The sequence below is a fragment of the Mustelus asterias genome, chromosome 4 (assembly GCF_964213995.1).
Source record: "Mustelus asterias chromosome 4, sMusAst1.hap1.1, whole genome shotgun sequence".
NCBI classification, from domain to species: Eukaryota; Metazoa; Chordata; class Chondrichthyes; order Carcharhiniformes; family Triakidae; genus Mustelus; species Mustelus asterias.
In genome coordinates, this window is record NC_135804.1 from 108,274,605 (window position 1) to 108,297,936 (window position 23,332).

General features: G+C 39.9%; 1 protein-coding gene across 1 annotated transcript in view; it reads left to right on the plus strand.

The window, feature by feature from the left end:
- The window catches only part of klf5l (Kruppel like factor 5 like), a 64,204-nt gene that overhangs the window by 14,467 nt on the left and 26,405 nt on the right, over positions 1-23,332 (plus strand). Inside the window, exons 2-4 of the mRNA XM_078211554.1 lie at positions 3,548-3,646; positions 9,900-10,770; positions 12,507-12,566. Coding sequence (XP_078067680.1) covers positions 3,548-3,646; positions 9,900-10,770; positions 12,507-12,566 — 1,030 coding nt within the window. The remainder of the gene's footprint in view (positions 1-3,547; positions 3,647-9,899; positions 10,771-12,506; positions 12,567-23,332) is intronic.

Below are 23,332 nucleotides of genomic sequence, written 5' to 3' on the forward strand. Positions count from 1 at the left end.
TGGTAGCACACTATTAGGCTAGAATGCTGTGGCTTCTGACTTCAGATCTTGCAAGTATAATCTAGGCACGCACTGAAGTCCCAACTTCTTGGTTAAGTGATCATTAAATCTGTGATGAAAAATGATCTTCTGAAAGAATGAGATCAAATAGATCTGCTTCATCCAAACCTCGTGTGACCCATAATAAATAGAACAGGAGTAGGCCATTCATCCCTTCGAGCCTGCTCCACCATTTAATAAGATCATGGCTGATCTAACACTCACAAAGTCTACTTTCCTGCCTTATCTCTGTAACCCTTAATTCCCCTACTGATTAAAAATCTATTGAACCTCTAACAATTTCAATGTTCCATGATTACCTTCCACACTAATATTCCTGTATTTTATTCATTTTGCTGTAATTGGAATGGTTTGCATGATATCTAAATGAATGACAAAGAACAAGGGATAAGGGAAATGTCCATCTTTCTAAAAACCATTAACAATATTCAAAAGGTCAGCTCCGTGGTAAGTCACTGAGTGCAGAACAGAGTTTTCGCTTCACCATATTGATGGGAAGAAGGTGGAGGTTGGTCTCCTCCAGTAACTCTTCTGTATCACCTCATGTCTGTTAACCGGGTCCTTCCATCTGGTCCATCTTTGAGTTTGCTGAGAACATGTTGTGCAGTGCAAGGATACAAGGCAAAATTGGATATGTTACAAAAGAAACATTGCTAGATATTTGTGATATTCCATTTACCATTGAAATTTGTTAATATTAAAGCTACCGGATAGCAAAGGATTAGTGTACTAACACTCAGAATCTTAGGCTGCTATGTAAGCATTGAGAGCTGAGCTAGGCCGGACTCAACACCAATCTCTCAATTAAAGGCTGTAGAATCTTCCTGTGGAAAGAAAGGGGGATGGGTGCATAGTGGTGAGAGTCACGATTGAACCAGCTCTCATGCCTCCTGAAAATCAGGTACAGAGACAATTGGTGCAATCACTTGCATATTTACCACAAGAATTGATCCAGAGGGTCAAAAATGATAGATCATTTACAAAGGATGAACATTCAACTAAAAGTATTGGATACAAAGCTGCAGAAGCGTTTCTGATGTGTAATAATAGATCAATTTTGGACTTAGTAAACAGAGCAGAAAGGTAATGATACATGATTGTAAGCCAAGGATTAGGCTACAATTAGGAGTTGTGTTGAGTTTTGGGCGCCCTATTTTAGAAAGGGCTATAAAGCCATAAATTCACCATGATAAGAAACTATTGTTAGAAAATTGAGATATGGTATTATAATAAGCTTCAGGTGTGTTGTATATTCAGTGGTGCTGCTCAATCCTGTAAACAGACTCCATGGGGCAAATTTTCCCATTCCACCCGCCGCAGGAATCATAGTGGGTGAGGGGCAGACCATGGAAAGGTCTGTTGACATCAGGCGGGATTTTCTAGTTTGAGGGTGAACACGGCCGGAAAATTCCACCCCATATCCTTTATACTCTGGTACTCTAATAGCTGCCCTGTCTAATATCTAGTAAACAATACATTGCATACTTGATTATTTTCTGTGGCAAGGTGGCCAAGTAATTGAAGCTTTTGATTCCTCATCTAAAAGGCACTGCAGGTTGCAAATGGTTGTCAACCTTGCAGCACTACCTCCCAACGAGGCACAAAGCTTCCATCGGGTGGCCTTCACCATCAAAAATGAGCTTATCTGGTGGCTCAGCAGCCCCACCTGTGGAGCACCTCATGACTGCCCAGTTCACCCAGAGGAGGAATCAGTATGCCACTGTCATCAGTCTATATGCATCTACACTTCAGACAACAGAATGACCGAGGAAGAATTATAGACCAACCTTGATAAATCCGTAGCCTGAATCCCAATAGACAACAAACTGATCCTCCTCAGAGATTTCAACTGCAGAGTCGGGAAGGATACGGATCTCTGGAAGGACGTGTTAGGCAAGGAAGAACTATGGAAAGTAAACTCCAGCTGAGTCCTCCTTCTGACGAAACCATGTCATAACCACACCCTGTCCTGCCAGCAAGACAAGCACAAAATCTCTTGGCATTATCCACAGTCCAAACACTGGCACTTGCTTGACTGTGTCATCACAACCTAGGGACTGCAGAGATGTCCATAACACCTGCCCCATGACAGGCACTGATGATTGCTCGACCAATCAGCACCTTATTCTATATCTCCATCAAGCAGATTTTCAAGTGACCCAAAAGATACAGGACCTAACCAAGCATAGGTGCAGAACTTTAGTTGACTGGAAACCCCATCACAACTCAAGACAAAAGAGGCATTCCTACAGGCGGCTGAGGTGTAGCATAAAACCCGTGATATAAATAGCAAATGGTGGGTTGAAAAGCCTGAGAGATCCAGCAACTTGCAGACATAACATTTCTTCAGCAGTGTTCATGGCCCAAGCACTACAGGACCCACCCCACTGAAATTCAAGGATAGAAGGGAGATCATCACGGACAAGGAGGCAGTCAGTGCTTGTTACAGGAAATATTTTGAAGGCCTCCAGATTGTGGTAACTGCAGAGGAATCCCCCTGCTGCATGACACAGAATAGATCATTGCCAAGATCGTCTTGAGGAACTTCATCCCAGTGGCTGAGGAATGCAATCAGATCTCTAGTGTGATTTTCACCCATAAGGAGGAACCACAGACATGCTGTGAAGCCATATGGGGGCATTTGGCTGCCCTCAGAAATTTGTCACTATCCTCTGCCTGCTTCATGATGATGTACAAATCATGATCCTCACCACTGCAAAGCCTATCACAGTGAAAACCAGGGTCAACCATTATTGCACCAAATAACTTCTCCATATTCCTGATTGAAATTACATACCTCGCCTCCAGCAAATTACCCGCATGCATGGGGATAAGCTACAGAACAGAGAGGAACTGTTCAACCTTCAATTCAAAACCAAAATCACTTCAACCTCCCTCATCTAGCTTCAATGTACAGATGACGCTTGTGTGTGCTCTCACTCAGAAATTGAGCTCCGAGTCATTGTCAACTCCTTCTCTGAATGGGCATTTCAGTCAACACCCAGAAAACTAAGGCCCTCTTCCAATCAACTCCCACAGCAAAACACTTGTCCCAACCCCTCACTTCCCCCCAAATCCTTAAATCCAATGCTTCTGCAGTACAGGAAATAGGAGATTTTACTGAAGTTTTTGAAATGATGAAGAATTTTGATTGGGTGAAGATGAAAAGAATATCTAGTCAAGCTGGGGGAGATGGTGGTGTGCTAATGTCAGTGGACTCACACAAAGTTAGAGGGAGAGAAGAGAGAATCTCCTTACTGAAATCCAATTTGCAAACTTCCTAGCCAGGGAAAGTTTTGGTTATGGATTTGAAGCAGCTTGTTTCTTGCAATGTGCCCCTTGGAGGTCAATGATTGGATTATGGGAAGAAAACTCCTCGAGTGTTTGAGGATTTTTTTTTCCTTCAATGAAAAACACAAAGACGTATTGTAATATTATGGAGAAAAAACCTTGCAATTAAGTACTTTTTGTTTTCTTTTTTGTCCAGGCCAACATATTTCTAGGAGAAGATACCATTAAATCATCAGGTTTACTGAAATCACATTTACTACAATTGTTACAAACAACAACATCTTCTTCAAGTCAGGTAAGTTTAACTTTTTCATTTTACATAAGTTCTAATAACATTCATTTAGAAAATGCTCACAATGCAAAAAAATGACCCAATTTAGCAACTTGACATTGATTTCCTTTTTATAAATTCCAGACTGTGACCTTATGGTCCAATAACATTTTACACGGCACTCAGCACATAGATCAAATGGTATACAAGTGGGTGAGAGGGACCTGAATATGAAGTGTTTAAATGTGAGGAGGGGATAGAACCAAAGTCACAGTGTTAACTTGTATCATTGTAAAAATACTGGTAGCTCAGTTGCCGAAAGAATATAACTTCTCATGTCTGGAAGATTCTAATAAAGGAAACATTAAGAAATTATAACTGATGTAACCAGTTCTAGAATTAAACGGTGTAAGTTCGACTTGGATATTTGCAGTTATTTTTTGTTAACAATGAAATAACTTTTTAAGTTCTTAGAAATGAGAAATGTATATCTGTATAGCCATAAAGGTTTGTTGGCTATGTGCATATCTCAGCAGCTCCTGTGCTATTTTCCATTACATACCAGCAGAAACCATATTCATGAACAGATGTCTGGTTGTTAAGCTATATCATTATGTGCTTAATGTTTTTTGTGTCATGTTCTTAAGTACAGTCAGTGATTGTTGACTGAAGCAAAACACAATTGCCCATTCATTATTCTTACTCCAGGAGAGCAGCAATAGATAGGTTATGAATTCCTCATTTATTGCTTTCTTCATGAGTAGATTAAATAAATTATTTGATCAGATTTCTTCCTCTCTCTAAACATCTCAGAAAATCTACCAGCATCAAATTGGCATTTGACAGTGACGCATATTTAACAGCTTGAATCTTGTGGGAGTAGTTGAGTTCAATAAATATGGGATATATTTTATGATGCTGTGTGCTAATCTAGTGGAGTCCTGCTGAAGTTGTGTGGAAGGGAAGTTCTCATTCAGTGCATCCAGAGCAGGTTTTTGCTCTCCATTTTCCCATGTGCAGAGTTTCCTTGTAGAGTGAATCTATCTACTCCAATGAATTTGACTAAATAATGCAGAAATAACATTAGACATGTCAGAAATTTGTTACCTGAGATCTAATTTGCTTGATGCATACACTGTATGCCTTACCATTATAGGGCCTTGAAATATTAAGTAGTTAGGAAGTGGTCCAGAACTAAGAACAAATAGCCAGAGCCACCTGTTATATTTTGTTTCTTCAAAGCTCCAATCTATGACAAATACAAAGTTATGATCTGATCTATAAGACAGAGCGTAATGCTCTCATCTATAATGAAGAGGGCTATAATTTGGTATAGTATTTTGAAAGGTAATGCAGGGACATAATGTAGAGCATGATGACGTGGTTCATAACAGACATCTGTAATTTGGTTTACAATGTTCCTGTGTATGATATACAGAGTGCTTTCTTTCAGTCTATAATGCAGAGCATGATCCAGCCTAGAAATATAGAGACTGAGCAAAGTAAGCCTTTGTCTTAGTGATAGCATTTCTAATTCTCGAGGTGGAAAGTGCAGGCTTCAGACATGCCAGAATGATGGTGAAGAGAGCTCCAGATTTAAATTCTAGGTCGACATCCAGCAGCGTATTCTTATCTGCCAATATAGTGCCCTTTGCATCATTATATGGGTTGGGGGAGTACATGAAGTCTCTTCCTGTATAGTATTAACCACCCTATCAGCTGGAATAAAGATGGTTTTGACCACAGAAAGAGTACTTATGTTGTAATTTAACAGACTATTAATCAGTCCGTGAATCCTTCCACTATTTCTTGGGGAGAATGTGAAGACACAAAGACAATGACCTTGATGCACACAGAATTAGCATAAAACAATAGTCAGAAAACTTGGGAGTGAGTTATAGACAACAAAGGCATGGGGTTGCTATAGGATATTTGTCTAAATATGGTAACTAAATAATTTATTAGGGATTTTTAAATTTGAGTTGGTTGGAGAGGAGATTAGTGTGAAAGCTTAATTCCATATATAAAGGCGGCACAAAGAAAAACCTTTTCTACACAGCAAGGGTAGGATCAGGAATGTACTGCCTGAGACTGTGGTGGAGGCAGATTCAGTCGTGGCTTTCAAAAAGGTAAAGGTTAATTATCTGAAGAGAAAACATTTGCAGGGCTATGGGGAAAAGGCAGGAGAGTGGGATTAACTAAATTGCTGTTGCAGAGCTCTTGCAACCAAACTATGATTCTATGACATGTTGGAACAGTCAGTTGCAGAAAAGAGTTTTTGAAACACATATTTACAGGAACTAGTGACTTAAAAAAAAAACTTCAAGGCTTTTAACTATTTCTAAAGACACTCCCAATATTATTCTGGCAAAACAATGTTTAACGGGTAGTTATTATCTACGTGTGAAAACTTCTACAAAGGAACAACTCGTATTTACATAGCTGCCTGATCTCGGGATATTCAAATGCACTTTACAGCCAGGAAGAACGTCTCAAGAGCAGCCAGTGCTGACCACTCAGCCTCCCTCTGTGTTAGGTGATATTGTTAATGGTCCTCTCTCTTCAGGTGTTGCCCCTTTGTCCTTTAAATCTACTGTCATCATTCCTTCAAAAAGCCTACCCTTGACCCCACTTTTCTTGGAAACGATCTCCCCAACTCCAATTGTTCTTTCCTCTCCAAAGTCCTTGAACATGTTGTTGCCTCCTAAATTCTTGCTCATCTTTGCCGGAACTCCACGTTTGAAACCCTCCAATCAAGTTTCCACCCCGCCACAGTATTGAAACAGCTCTTTTCAAAGTTACAAATGCCTGTGACTAAAGTAAGCAATCTCGTCTCGTCCTTTTTGACTTGTCTCTAGCTAGTGACATGGTTAATAACGTCACTCTCCTCCAACACCTCTGCTCTCATGTAATTTTGTTCTTATCTTGCTCATCAGAGCCAGGGTATCACTTGCAATGGCTTCTCTTCTTGCTTCCCTACCATTACCTCTGATATCCCCCAAAGATCTATCCTTAGTCACCTTTTATTTCTCATCTACATCTTGCCCCTTGGCATCAACTGAAAACACAACACTAGTTCGCATGTGTCTGCTGATGACACTCAGTTCTATTTCACATTACACCTCTTGACTCCATCACCTTTACTAGATTGTCAGACTATCTGGCATTCAGTATTGGATGAACAGAAATTTAATCCAATTAAATATTGGGGAGACCGAATCCATTTTTTACAGTCCCCGCTCCAAGGTCTGTTCCATAGTTACCAACTCCATTCCTTCTCCATCTCACCCTGTAAACTGTCTGAAACGAAGCCAGACTGTCCACAACTTTGGTATCATATTTGGTCATGAGATGAGCTTCTGACCACATACATTATTCGCACCATCACTACAGCCATCTTTTTTCCAAATATGTAACACTGCTCAACTTCACCCAGCCTCAACTTACCTATCATCAACTTATCCCACTTTCTATCCTCTGCAAACTTGAAGTCATCCAAAACTCTGCTGTGCATATCCCGACTCTCACCAAGTCCTGTTCACTTTTAGCCCTGTGCTTGCTGACCTACATTGGCTTCTAATCAAGCAATGTGTTCATTTTAAGATTCTCATCCAACACAAATACAGAAAATGCTGGAAAATCTGAGCAGGTCTGACAGCATCAGTGGGGAGAGAATAGAGCCATCTTTTCGAGTCTGGATGACCCTTCATCCGAAGGTTCGACTCGAAACATTGGCTCTATTCGTTCTCCAGCATTTTCTGTTTGTGTTTCAGATTCCAGCTTTTACCTTAAAATTCTCATTCTTGTTTTGAGGTGTCATATTATGCTGAAGGTATTACATAAATATAAATTATTATTGCTGTAATACAGAAAATATGGCAGTAATAAGGTTATCTGTTTCAATAGGGATGAGGGATAAATATTGGCTTGGATGCCAAGGAGAACTTCCCTGCTCTTTTTTGAAGTAGTACCGTGAAATCTTTTATATCACCCAAAAGAGTAGAGGGTCTTGTTTCAACATTTCATCCAAAAGACATCTCCAACAATGTAGCACTCCCTCCGTGACTGCACTGGTTTGTGCTCAACACTCTGGTCTGTATCTTGAAACCTTAACCTTCTAACTTCAGTATGTTGCCATTGAGCAAGATCGGACAGTGAGTGATATGCTGAATTATGCCAGTATTAGAAGAGAACAACCAAACATTTTATTACAACAGGTTACTGCAAAAGCAAAGTATAGAAATTGAAAATAATTGAAGTATATGTATTTCACATAATGAGCAGAACTCATATGGACAATGTGTACCTGTGTGATAACAATAAGAGTGCTAATAGTCTTTTATAGCGTACTTTGTGCTTCTTGACAATTTTATTGTGTGGCACAGCTTGGAGTGTGAATATGAACCACTGTGGGAAGGTGACTTAAAAGGGGACAATTATTCCTTCCCAAGAAAAGAAAGGAAACAAAGCTGAAGGAGTGTCAATGAGTGTTATTATATCTGGGCACAGTTTGTTGGAAAACATACAGCTTTCAATAGAGTATGCTCATTATTTATAGAGGTATTCCTGGTATGGCAGAGTAGCTGTGGACTCCTGGTACGACCACCTGATGACCTTAAACTCCCTTCAGTGTAGTTGTTAGTTAAGGCTGGAAAAACTGAATGGGATCCAAGAAATTTTGCCATGAAATCGTTAATTACTCCCATTGTGCAGAAGCCATTTAAAAAAAAAATCAGGAAATCTTGACTTGACAGCTATGCTTGTGAAATATGAAGGCACTCTGATTAGGAGAATATATTATTTACTGGAACCACAATCTTGAATCAGTCAAGCAATACGCAGATTGCAGAGAGTAAACACCCCCACATAGACTTTGGCTGCTGCAGTTAAACGCAATCTGGATAATATACAAATGAATAATGCTGCCATTTTTACGATGAAAATGTCCCTGAAACCAGTATAATGTCAGCTTTCATGGCATCATAAACTATTAGAACAGCATACCAAAGCAATAGTGCCAGTCAGACTACTTACCTGGACTGTCATTGAAAAATCAAACATCTAAATTTAACGTAGAATTACCTAAAAGTGCTTATGTTGAAAAGTAATCGGCTAAAATAAAACAAAAGTACTGAAATTTCTCAACATCAAATGATAATCGTTCTGACGGTTAATTTTATGAGCAATGTAGGAGCATGGATCTCACTGTGACCTCGAGCGATAAGCTAACAGTTTGTGCCCTTGAATGCCCTCCGATTGAATTTCTGATGTGATGGCACTGAGCCGATATTATTGACAGAATAAAATGTCACTTTCACTCAGCTGCCTGTTTCAAAGCAGCTAGCCTGGGAATAACTTGTGTTTATAGAATCCCTACAGTGCAGAATGAGGCCATTTGGCCTATCGTGTCTGCACCCACTCTCTGACGGAGCATCACACCTGACCCTATTCACATAACACCACATATTTACACTGATAATCACCCTATCCTACACATCTTGGGACACTAAGGGGCAATTTAGCATGGCCAATCCACCTAACATGCACATCTTTGGACTGTGGGAGGAAACCGGAGCACTTGAAGAAAATCCACGCTGGCACGGGGAGAATGTGTAGAGTTTGCACAATCACCCAAGGTCAGAATTGAACCCAGCTCCCTGGCACTGTGAGGCAGCAGTGTGCCACTGTGCCACCGTGCCACCCAGTCATGTATAGTACTTGCATAAAGACCTTTAAAGTGAGAAAAGGGGGAAGCCATTTTTAAAAAAAGAGATTTTCACCAGAAATAAATGCATTGGAGTGACCACTTTAGCGGTTGCCATTTGAATCATTAGGAACATGACCATTCTGTAGAGTTTACTGACAGTGCCGCCAAGCTGTGGTGTACCTCCTATACAAGTGTCAGATAATGCATTCTGTAAACCTGCAAGTAACAACCAGCCTCTTTTACTAGAAGCACTGCTTTAAACTGTCTGAAAAATGCCTCTGTTAACAATAGGAACTAGGTACTGGTTAATCTATCAAAAGTACAATTTAAATGTACGCTGGCAAAAAGGTATAAAATAATGGTTTTCTATTTTAGGATATTTTTCAAAAATTGTTGAAGTTTATTAGCATTAATGTTGGTGAAATAGTCAACTGAAAATCAAATACAAAAATATTTTAACATTTTGTTGTTGTGGCACCATGAAACTCAAAGTATTAGCAAAGTTGGCATCCTTTAATTATTGACAATGTACACAAAACAAATGAGTGTATTCGTTTTCTTTAAAAAAAGGCAAGATCAGAAATGGACAAGTATCTCGCCCCACTGATTCCACCAGCTCCAACAGTTCTGGACCAGAAGAAATACCGAAGAGAGAGTGCCTCAGTGGTAGATGAGTTTTTTGAGGAGCAAATAACATCACCATACAGCCTGAATATCAACCTGATCCTGCCTGATATCACCCACTTGAGAACAGGCCTTTACAGACCAACAAAGCAAGCTCTTCCACAAGTCAAGACAGAGCCAGTTACTAATTTCACCCAGTCATGCACGTCCACAACGCATGCCCTGCCCGAATTCACCAGTGTGTTCAGTGTACCACAGTCAGTTCCTGTGAATAATATCTTCATCAAGCAAGAAGCCTCTTCCCCTGAGCTACAACTGCCCGTCAGTTCGCATCAACCCCAACTATATCAGATGCCAATCAATACAGATGTTGTCAACATGCCTTTGAGCTCTACCCAGTCACTTGGCAACACTACAGTTATTCACAGTTGTAACAGTGTTACCATGTCAACAGGCATGGCTGGAGCAACCAATCTGTCTACCCAGTCTGCAATTAAACACTTCCAGCCTGTTGTATCGACACCAAACAACTTTGCGGTGCCAGCTCAGTTTTATCCGCAACAAACCTCATACCTGCCACCCTCGCCACCAAACTCTCAACCTGGTAGCCCAGAAAACCAGCCTGACCTTATCAATACTCTCTCGCCACCACCATCATATGCTGCATCAGTAGCATCAAAGATAGTTCATCATCCACCGATGCATAGCCTTCAGACCAGCTTGTCGCCCTGTCAGCCTGGCTTCCAGTCAACAAGATACAGTCGGCGTAATAACCCGGAGTTGGAGAAGCGACGTATTCATCATTGTGATTTCCCAGGTATGAGTGCTTGTTGCATTAAAACCTTTAAATATTTGTTATCTATACAAAGGCGATTACTATGAATTTTAAATTCAATGTCAAGTCTTTTTTGTACCCCTGGACTGCTGCCTCCTTCTCCTCTGTTAAAATATAAATTCATACTGAGACATGTTGCCTTGCTTCAGTGGCCATTCTTCATATATAAACCTAAACAGTAAGCTTTGGAAATCTATTCCAACATCTTAGCCTAACTCAATGCCCAACTGTACTTTCTAGCATCTCAAGGGCAATTGGGGATGAGCAATAAATGCTGGCCTTGCCAATGATGCTCACGTTCCAAGAATGAATAATATAATTTTTTTAAATTGCTGAATCGCAAGAATCTAGTGTGATATTTGCTTTAAGGGGTAGTGAAATCAGTTGTAGCAGCTTCACTTCTATTCTAACTGAGATCAGACAAGTGAATGTATCTGCAATCTTCTTGGGCTGTATAGCTCAGTTTTAAAAACCAGAATGTCAAGTTGTAAGGCAATGGTTGCAATTTTGCAAATGATCGAGACACCAGTCTGCTTGCCTGCACTCATGCAGTTCTCTCAATAGAAAATTTTGATGAGATTTTCAAGTAGTCAACTCACCAGCTCCCCAACCTTTGTATACATAAGTTTTGGATAGTTAAATACTGGATCATTTATTCAAAACCCAAGCTGACTCATTGCAATGATGTATGTCTCATGTGCAATGTTTTGATTCTGAATTCAGAAAATAAAAAGCCAACTGTGCCATTTTATAACTACCTCACAATGTTTAGAGGATCAGTTCAGTGTTGAATCTCCATACGGGGTTCACCTTCTCATCTGCTGTGACTTTAATCAAAAGCCACAGAAACTTTAGAAAAAGGGGGTAAACCTTCGGCACATCTTCCATCAAAGCTTGTGACAGTCGGGCAGTAGAATCTCAATGGAGATTCGCCTCTTCTATGTTTGCATTTTGCAATGGACGTATATGCAGACAAATTTGCAGGATTTGGACAAGGAGGCTAGATAACTTGTTCCAACTTCTCACCTGCTATACCTCTTAAATGATTTTATCTGTAGCACCAACCTCCTGTGACAGTGGTAAGAGGTGTCCTTCTGTCTGGAGCATTTTTTTTCATGTTCAACTACTAACCTGTTCTATATCATTAAGCCCATTGCTTTAACACCATTAAATCAAGATATTTGCTGCTATTTAAAAACTGCTGAAATCAGTGAGTCGGATCAATGGCTTTACTTCTCATTTTTCTGAAGAATGTTTGTTTAGTATCCACAGCCATGTCTGATACCTGTTTCATTAAGTGTATATAAAGAGAGAGATTCTAATTGAAGCAGAAAATACTAGACCAGACACGTGCATAGGTATTTCGGCCGGAATTCTCCAGCTATTCACATCCCACTGCCAGCAAGAATAGAGAATTCGATGCTCAGCCAAATCTCTGTTCACGGCAGCAGGACCGGAGAATCCCAGCTGCGGGCGAGGTTGGAGAATCCGACCCTTATTAATCTAATAATGATAGTATAGTAAGTTATAGTAGATAACTTCTAGAACTTCAAGCAACTGATTCTCAAAGTAGCTCAGCAGCTTCTTTCTGAGTGGAATTCCATAGGTTGAGGTTTACTGCTCTGGAATTAGTAAATTTAATAGATATTTTTTCAGAGCAAGGGGGTAGAATTATACTTCTGAAATGAAACAGAATGTTATTCTGTATTGTTTTACAGGCTGCACCAAAGTTTACACCAAGAGTTCTCACTTGAAAGCGCATCAAAGGACCCACACAGGTATGCTATTTTCCTTGACGATCATAAGTTAATGCCTGCATATGTTCTATGATATGCTGTCAAAGCAATTGTGCATTTTATATGATACATCACATCGAGCCATTCAAGGTTTAAGAATGGGACCATAGAACTGGATCAAGTCTCAGCACTTTACATGGCTGGGTGATGTAATGCGTGGTACTTCCACAAAGTATATAACTTTAACTGTTATATACTTTGGTATTCTGGCATTTCCTAATATTTGCACATACAACTAGTTGTTACTAGCAAAAAAAGATTTGTGATCTGTTAAAAATGAAATTTGTTCAGACTGAATTCATTGTCAAATCAATGGTTTTAAAAGATTCTCTTCCAAGTCTTCAAATCTCTTCAATTTCCGAATAACAAAGAAGAAACTAATGACAGCAGATAACCCTGAAGGCCTGGTTTTTTTCTTTCTTACTTGCAATTTCTCCCCTATTTTACTATTTTGCTGAAGTCAATTCCTCTTACATAAACCACTATTCAGCAATCCACACACAGTTGTTTTAGACAGTACAAATCTCATCTGCAGTGGGGTTATACCAATTATGTTAAGCACACACAGCAATGGAATCCCATATAAATGAATGTAAAGTGAACTCTGGTCAAATTTCTCATCACAAAGCAAATTTTTACATCAAACTCTGCAGATTCTAAAAGTATTATATTGTTTCGATACAAGCTTGTGGAATTCTATTGTTAATTCTTTCAAAAGCTCGAGATACTTAAATAATGTAAAACAAGTCATACACTGGATGATATTATGGAACTGGGAAGGGGCATGACTCTGCTGATTAGCTGTGATTGATGTAAAGCCATATATCAGAATTACAGATTACTGCTGATGGGGGCAGGTTATTATTACAAATTGTAAGATTCATATTGGAAATCGAGTACTTTGCAGTTTTGGAGAGTATACAAGATATACTGAACTTAGACAACAATATGTGATGTAAACAGGACCATTATTGAGACAGAAGTATATGATGCATACAGGACTGTCACTGAGACAGCAGTGTATCAAATTCTGATATTTACTGGATCTAATTAATGCTGCAGACACAGCATTATTTGTGCTGCTGCGTTTACTGATTTCTATGATAGGAGGTTACACATTAGTTCCCTGCAGCGTTCACTTCCTGTTCTGCAATGCGAATATCAGTGTGAACCATGCACAACCAGAAGGGGCCTATGGAAACTTCATTCTTCAGTACAAGGTTTGGAAGTAGAAGGTGAGTGTCAGTTATTTCTTCCCTCTCTCATTTTTAAAATCGATATTAAGTGTGTTTTTAGTATTTCAAAAGCACTTCCATTTATCCTTTCGCAGAACGATAACTACCCGACTGCTCATTGAATGAGGGCATGGAACTTCTCTGATGGAGACCTGTAAACCTTCCTGGAGAAGATTGAAATGAGCAAAGATCAACTTCTGTGCAGTTTCTGGTTAAACTGGCCAAAATCATGAATCATTGTGCACAGCTGGAGTTGGTATTAGCACTGGGTGCCAACTCTCTCACTCCGAGAGCGGTGTTGGAAGTTCAACGACTTGACAAGAACTAGCAATGCAAGAAATCCAACATGTCATCCTTTTCTTTCTTGTCTATGCTAGGGATCACATATCTAAGCACTCTTGAAACAGTACTCACACAGTGTGCTCTTCAACCTACAGTCCAGTTGAACAGTTCACCCTATCCTACAAACAACAAGCCTGCACAACTTATTCTTGTTGTGTACTTATTTAAAATAATCCCCCGATTTGTTCAGGCATCTGAATGTGTTCCTCTCCACGCCTGCCAAGTTCCTTCATGGATTCCATTGCAATGAGTCTCATTGGTCACACTTAATGGAATCAGCAAATAAGACTTCTGCCCAGGATCCATCCCTCATTTCAGCTCCCCTCACTAAATAACTATGGTGGCTGAATGCTGCAGAGTTAATGCACTTTGACAACTTCCTTTATGCTGGGTATCGCAGGCAATTTGCATGATCAGCAAGCGGAAGTTTTCCCATTGATGTATTTCAGTGAGTGTCCAAGTTGTCGCCTTCAGACCTTTACATCCTTGGGAAGCTTGTGAACCTGCACATTTGAATAACACTGTCTCTTTGTTTTGTGGGGGTTATGCCATGATTGATGGAGTCAAGTATCCTTCAAATTAGGGCATCAGTCACCTAGCTAACGCATGCCCTTACAGTTCTTCAGTTCATATTACGCCAATGGGAAAACGTCCGCTTGCTGATCATGCAAATTGCCTGCAATACCCAGCATGAGGGAAGTTGCCAAAGTGCATTAATTCTGTGTCTGACTGGAAAGGCCTGAAACCATAAATTTCAGGGCCAGGGAGAACTCATCTGTATAGATAATTAATGCTGTGCCAGCAATTGACTGAAGCTTGATGTCTTTGAGATCTTCTAAACTTTCATACAGGTGCCCAATGGCTTTTATTGGACAGTGCATTCCATGGACATAGATCCTGAGAAATGTCACAATACTGCCTCAATGTTCTCTGGAGATGGATTCTTGTCTGCCATGATGCCCACTCTTGTAACTGTTGGCTCTGCTGTTATTCTTCCTCTTTTGATATAATAGAGTACAGAGGTATGCCCATTGGATAGCCCATACCCACCGCTCAGATGTTTGAAATGCTTGGGGGTTCAAAATATCTTTGCAACACTATGTGCAAAGCAATTCTCACTGACAAACGTAAAACAAATCACAGGGAAAGGTGGAAGCAAAATACAGAAAGCTAACAAAATGTTTGGGGATGCTTCCATGTTCCAACTCTTGAGATGCATCAAAATCAGATGAACAGGGTTGTTCTGGAATTCTTTTATATCCAGATCTAAGTCTATACCAGCACATGGGTGGCACTAGCAAAATGTAACTTGAGTAATTGAATGGGGGTAAAGCTATCGAAATGAGAAATATAGGTTTGGCTGAAACAGCCAAAATGTTTAAAGGATCTGGTATATATAGTTTTTTTCAGCACAAAAGCAATGGAAATCACTCAAGCAGTTTTTGCACAAAATCAGCACTGTGCTTAAAACTATATAACATAATCACAGTGAAATAAGAACATAAGAACTAGGAGCATGAGTAGGCAATTCAGTGGGTAGCATGGTGACACAGTGTTTAGTACTGTTGCCTCACAGCACCAGGGACCCAGGTTTGATTCCCGGCTTGGGTCACTGTCTGTGCGGAGTCGGCATGTTCTCCCTGTGTCTGTGTGGGTTTCCTTCGGGTGCTCCTGTTTCCTCCCACAGTCCAAACTATGTGCTGGTTAGGTGCATTGGCCATGCTAAATGCTCCCTCAGTGTGCCCAAACAGTCGCTGGAGTGTGGTGATTTGGGGATTTTCACCGTAACTTCATTGCAGTGTTAATGTAGGCCTACTGGTGACACTAATAAATAAACTTAAACTTTAGTTCTTGAGCCCGCTTCGCCATTCAATACAATCATGGCTGATCTCATCTTGGCCTCAACTCCACTTCCTTGCCCATTCTCCATAACCCTTCAAATAATTCTTAATACTGCACAGTTTTAAAAAAGAAACAACAGCTTTTGAAAACAAAGTTGGAATTAACCAGTTCGACCCTCCCGACCCCTCATTTCTTCGCAAAGGAGATTTTCATTGAATATCTGTCTATCTCCTCCTTAAACTTACTCAATGTCCTGACATCCACCACACTTTAGGGTAGTGAATTCCATAGATTCACGATGCTTTGAGAGAAGTAATTTCTCCTCATCACTGTTTTAAATCTGTTATCCCTTATCCTAAAACTATGACCTCTCATGCTAGATTGCCCCACAAGAGAAAACATCCCCTCTACGTCTACTTTGTCAAGCCCCTTTGTCTTCTTATATACCTCATTTAGATCTTCTCTCATTCTTCTAAATTCTAGAGAAGATAGGCCTAAGCTGCTCAATCTCTCTTCATAAGACAAACCCCTCATCTCTGGAACCAATTTAGTGAACTTCCTCTGAACTGCCTCCAATGCAACTACATCCCTCCTCAAGTAAGAGGACTAAAACTGTACATAGTATTCCAAGTGTGGTCTCACCCATGCCTTGAATAATTGCAGCAACACTTTTCTACTTTTATACTCTAACCTTTTAGCAAATTCCATTTGCCTTCCATATTACCTGCTGTACCTGCATACCAGTTTTCTGTGATTCATGCACAAGGGCACCAAGATCTCCACCGAAGCACTCCCAGGTTTCTCTCCATTGGATAATAAGTTGCCTTTCTATTTTTCCAACCAAAATGGATAATCTCACATTTATCCACGTTAAACTCCATCTGCCAAATTTTGGTCTACTCACCTAACCTATTCACATCCATTTGTAGATATCTTATTTCCTCATTGCAACTTACTATCCCACCTATTTTAGTGACATCTGCAAATTTGGCTATACGATCTTCTATCCTTGTATACAAGTCATTAATATAGCTTGTAGATGTTTGTTTAACTAATTTAGTGGAATTTTTTGAGGACGTTATGAGCATGGTGGACAATGGGGAACCAGTGGATGTGGTATATCTGGATTCCTAGAAGGCATTTGACAAGGTGCCGCACAAAAGGCTGCTGCATGAGATAGGTCAATGGTGTTATGGGTAATGCATTAGCCTGGATAGAGGATTGATTAGAGGATAGAGGAAGCCAAAGAGTGGGGATAAATGAGTGTTTTACTGGTTGGTGATCAGTGACTAGTTGTGTGCCTCAGGAATCAGTGTTGTTTTTGTTTACAATTTACATAGATGATTTGGAGCTAGGAACAAGCGTAGTGTGTCAAAATTCGCAGATTATACTAAGATGAGTGGTAGAGCAAAGTGTGCAGAGAACACTGAATGTCTGCAAAAGGATATAGATAGTTTCTGTGAGTGGGCAAGGGTCTGGCAGGTGGAGTATAATGTTGGTTCTGGAGTTGAAAGTGTTGGCTTATGAGGAAAGACTGAGTAGACTGGGACTATACTCATTGGCATTTAGAAGAATGAGGGGGATCTTATAGAAACATATAAAATTATGAAGGGAAGAGATAAGATAGAAGCAGGAAGGTTGTTTCCATTGGTAGGTGAAACCAGAACTAGGGGGCATAGCTTCAAAATAAGAGGGAGCAGATTTAGGATTGAGTTGAGGAGGAACTTCTTCACCCAAAGGGTTGCGAATCTGTGGAATTCCCTGCCCAGTGAAGCAATTGAGGCTATCTTGTTGAATGTTTTTAAGGCAAGGATAGATACATTTTTGAACAGTAAAGGAATTAAGGGTTATGGTGAGCGGGCAGGTAAATTGAACTGAGTCCATGAAAAGATCAGCATGATCTTATTGAATGGTGGAGCAGGTTCGAGGGGCTAAATGGCCTACTCCTGCTCCTAGTTCTTATGTTCTTATTAAATAGTTGGGGCCTGAGGACTGCACCCTGGGGCACTCCACTAATTACATCTTGCCAACCAGAAAAATACCCATTTATCCCAACTCTCTGCTTTCTGTTGGTTAGCCAGTCCTCTATCCGAGCTAATAAATTACCCATAACCCCATGTGATCGTACCTTATCATAGGATCAGAGAATCCCTACAGTGCCGAAGAGGCCATTTGACCATTGAGTCGGCACCGACTCTCTGACAGAGTATCTTACCCAAGCCCTCTCCTCTGCCCTATACCCATAACCCCATACATTTCCCATGGCCATTCCACCTAACCTAAACATCTTTGGACTGTGGGAGGAAACTGCAGCACCTGGAGGAAACCCACGCAAACACGGGGCGAATTTCAGAGTTTGCACAGTCACCCAAGGCTGGAATTGAACCCAGATCCCTAGAGCTGTGAGGCAGCAGTGCTAACCACTGTGCCGCCATGCCGCCTTTTTGTGTGCATCTTATCAAATTCTGAAAGTCTAGATATGCTACATCTACAGGATCCCCATTATCTACTTTGTTTGCTACATCTTGGAAGAATTCTAACAAATTAGTCGAACATGATTTACCCTTCATTAAACCATGTTGACTCTGATGGATTGTGTTTTGACTTTCCAAATGTTATCACTGTTATTTCTGTTATTAATTCCTTTATAACAGATTCTAACAATTTCCCAATGACCGATGTTAAACTATCTGGTCTATAGTTTCCTACTTTCTGCCTCCTGCCCTTTTTGAATAATATGAATACTTTTCCAATCCACTGGAACCTTTCCCACATTGAGGGAATTTTGGAATATTGTAACAATTGGCTCCATTATCTCCTCTGCCACTTCCTTTAAGACCCTAGAATGTAGACCACAGGCCCTGGGGACTTGTCTGCCTTCAATCCCAATAGCTTTCTCAGTACCTTCTTCCCTGGTGATTATTCTAAGTTCCTCCCTTTCTATAACCTCTGCCTTACCTGTTACTATTGGGAAGGCACTACTGTCCCCCACCGTGAAATATGAGGCAAAATATTAGTGTCTCCGCTTTTCCGTGACCCCCCACTATTGAGTGAGAAACAGAGTGGAGAAATCGAGTCCTACCCAACATTTTTAAATGGCTCTGGAGTCATCCAGCTTCCATAAAAATCCGGTGCATAATTTAACACTAAAGACTATATTGATTCCCATAAATCAATACTTATTTGTCAGAAATTATTCATTCTGCTATTTTAATCTGTTTAATTTGATCTTGCATTAATTTCTTTCAACAACCTTGGGGATTTATTGTAACAGTCCTTTAGCAATACATATTTATGGAAATGAATGCTGTTAGATCAATAGATGTTCTAAACAAATAGCATTAATATGGTGGTTCCAGAGCAGACTGAATGACCTACTTAGCCCATGTAATTCTAAATTCTGAATATATTCTATTGTTTCTTCCAATCTTTAAATAAGTCATCGACTGTATTTTTTTCTGTTACTTCCTTACTGTGTGAACTCATCATAATGTCTCTTACTTTGATTCCCTTCCTTGGGTCTCAAGACTTTTGACTCGTTTGTCTCATTCAGTCTTTTCTTCCTCCTAGTTTTTTTTTAAAGGACCAGCCTAGCATTACCTAACTGGTCCTTGATGTTTTTAACTTACTTTTCTCATTTCAACTTTACTGGTGTATGGGATTATTAGCCTTGTCCTTTTATCTAGATTTCTCTTTTTTTTAAAAGTTCAGAGCACATGGAATGACCTGCCAAGAAAATGGATGTTCTAAGATAAGTTAACATTAATGTTTTGCTTTCTACCAGTATCCCAAGCAACATTATGATAAACATGAGGATATCCAATAACAGCAGAGTAGAAAACGTCTCCCTATCTTTATTTAAAATTAGGTCAATAGTCTTTCAACGGTCATGGCAAGATGGCATTCTTCTCATTGTTATATAAACCAAAAGTTATCCACAGCTATGCCAAAAGATTATTCACAAAGCATATTTGTAACTTCGCCATTTTGTATTGGAGTGTTTTCATTAGCATTAAAGCACAGCACCTAATCTTTTGACTGCATCAGCCCTCAGAGTCTCCACATGTCCGAGCTTGCTCTTTAGCATCAAGTACAATGCTGGGTAAACAAAACCACCCACATATACACCAGTCAAACACTAACGAGCATGACTGACACAGTAGATCCCAAAGCAAGTTATTTAAACTTTGTTTAATGGCCAATAAATAAAATTCAACACGCATACAATCAGGTTCCAAAATGAATTCAATATCCATTGTACCATATTGAAATCTGGTGGGAGCTTACAAGAGCAGCACAAGAGGAAATAATTTCATAATGGACACTGCTGTGGGTTAGAAATTTCAATTAGTGAAGCTCATGTGCAAATACTTAATGTAGATAAAATGTCTTAATATTTGCATAAGTGCACACACAAATGAAAGAAGAGTATTCTAAATTTATAAATGGACTTCATCAATTGAAACTTCCATGGCATTTCTTGCTTCAGCTGCAATACTCTATGCTGGATTCAGTCATTGTAGTCATTACCTGTGTTGCAGCACTGTAATTGTATTATATTTTTTAACTATGCTATGCTCTATCCAATCTATAGTAAGGTGAGCAAGTTTGCCGTAATGCAAGTACTTCAAGTGCATGGCATTCATTCACATATGCAAGCGTGTTATTAACATAAAAATTGTCAAGCTTTCTGATTGGTAATCATGTATAGTACTAACTGATTGGTAATGATGTATAGTACTAACCACGTGATTAATAGCAACCACGTTGGAGAGAACAAGGTAAAACAAAGAATTACTCATATTTGCCTGTCAGCTGCACCTTCAATCTCTAGCCAATTATTAAAAAATTGCATATTGAGACCCAAAAAAAAGTATTAAAAAAGTGAGTACTATAAAATAACTTATCGACCAGGCAGTCCATAAGTCCTGCAGCTCTCGCACCAAATCCCGCTTCCCACCATGATCCCTATTTCTCAACTACTCTATCTGTAGCTTAGGTCCAGGCTGCTTCTCACTTCAGTCTCTTCCACTCATTTTTGTCTATTTCCTTATTCATTCTTGCCATATGGGTGTCACTGGCAAGATCAGCAATTATTGCCTGTTGCCAATTGTCTTTTAGAAGTTGTCTTGAACTGCTCCAGTCTGTAATAAAGGGATTTCCCCAATACTGTTTGGTAGGGAGCTACAAAATTTTAACCCAGTAGCAATGAAAAAATGGCAATAGATGGTATGCGACTTAGAGAGGTGGTTGTGTTTCAGTATGCCTGTTGTTCTTGTCCTTCTAGGTGGTAGAGGCTGCAGGTTTTGGAAATGGTGTCAAAGAAGACTTGGCAAATTGCTGTAGTGTGTCTTGCAGATGGTACACACAGTGGCCACAATACTCCGATGGTGATGGAGCAATGCCATGAGAGTATCAACTGTGTTTATGAATTCAGATACATTTTAACTATGTTTAATTAATACTTTATGGCATTAAGCCCTCGGGCTGGCATTGGCAAGATAGGCCGAATGGCCTCTTTCTGTGCTGTAACCTTTCATGGTGGTATGGTGGCGCACATGGTGGCACAGTGGTTAGCAGCCTCACAGCGCCAGGGATCCGGGTTCAATTTCCAGCTTGGGTCAATGTCTATGTGGATTTGCACGTTCTCCCCGCGTCTGCGTGGGCTTCCTCCGGTGCTCCGGTTTCCTCCCACAGCCCGAAAGACATGCTGGTTAGATACATTGGCCATTCTAAATTCTCCCTCAGTGTACCCAAACAGGCGCTGGAGTGTGGCGACTAGGGGATTTTCACAGTGACTTCATTGCAGTGTAAATGTAAGCCTACTTGTGACTAATAAATAAACTTTAAGCATATTATTGCAAGCTGTCATGAAATTAAGAGCTAAGTCATTCCCTGTAAATTGTAAAGTAAATCTGTTATCATCAGTCACTCAATAGAGAGAAATAATCCGATATGTCATTCAGTTATCATCTTTACATTCCAATGTTGCTATTCTTACTTTGGTTACAGTCTTATGAATAAGAGGTACAGGTACCTCTGTATTAAACAAAGTACAAAGACTTCAACCTCAAAGTTATTCCCACCTGATTAAATGCGCCCCCCACCCACCCACCTCCAAACATGCCACTGGTAACTTCATTGCAGTGTTAATGTAAGCCTTACTTGTGACTAATAAATAAACTTTTAACTTTAGAGAGAGCAGAAAATTCTGCCTAATAAATCAGGATAATTTTGTCAAACTGTTGTACTATTTAGAATAACCTGGAGCTGATATAAATGAATGATCAATGTCAGATTAGGGTTTCTGTGCTAAAGTAATAATCAACTCCTTTTAGTTCTGATGCCAGGATCTCTACCATATAAAACAAACTGCCAGGTCTCATGGCAGAGGCACCAGAAGGTTACATTAATTAAAATAGTAAATTCTGCCCAAGGGTCTACCAGAGTTCACTTCTTCAGATTGCTGTTGAAATATGTTTGGGCAAACCTGCTAAACCAGATTTTTTTTTTACCTTGTTCATGCTATTTCAGGCAATGCTGTAATGCCGGTGAACTGTTGACATTAAGGAAACAGGAGCTCTGTGCGCTTTGTGGCAACCCCCATTCACCTGGGAATAGGGGCCTGATTATCTCACATTTTATTCTCTTCTTATTCGTCTCGGTGCACCACTTTGTTCTTATTGTGCAGACATATTTTTTAAAAAAGAATTCTTGCTTGGAAAATTGATCCCACGCAATTAGGCAAACGTAATGAACTAGTGTTACATTGTGGTACAAGCTGCCTTCACATCACTGTATCTCAATATTTACTGATAATTCCTCATCAGTCAATAGGAAGTGGAAAACCTGCAGAAAGTGGCAGCAAACCTGGAAACGCACCTCAGGTGTGCGTGTTAGTGAGGAGGGGGATAGAATTAGGGTAAGCAGAACCCTCTTGGGAAACTTTATCCGTGCATAATTTTCATTACTCACGCAGTATTCTGTTTGTTGTAAAACAGTAAAAGAAGAGGTTTTAATGGGGAGAACTTTCTGCATGGTTAGCCCTGAATACCAACAGGAGTTACAGAAATTCACTTATACCTTTGAAATTAAGAAACCACCTCTCGTATAACTCAACCTACAGATATTTTCAAAAAAGAAAATGTTAGAAACACAACAGGTCAGTTAGCATCGTAAAATCATAAAATCTACAGCACAGAAAGAGTTCATCAAACTTGTTGTGCTGGCTCTTTGAAAGAGCAGTCATGCTTAATTCCACATCTCTGCTTTTTATTCAAACCTCATAAGTTCTTCATCCTCAAGAACCTGTCCAACTCCATTTTAAAA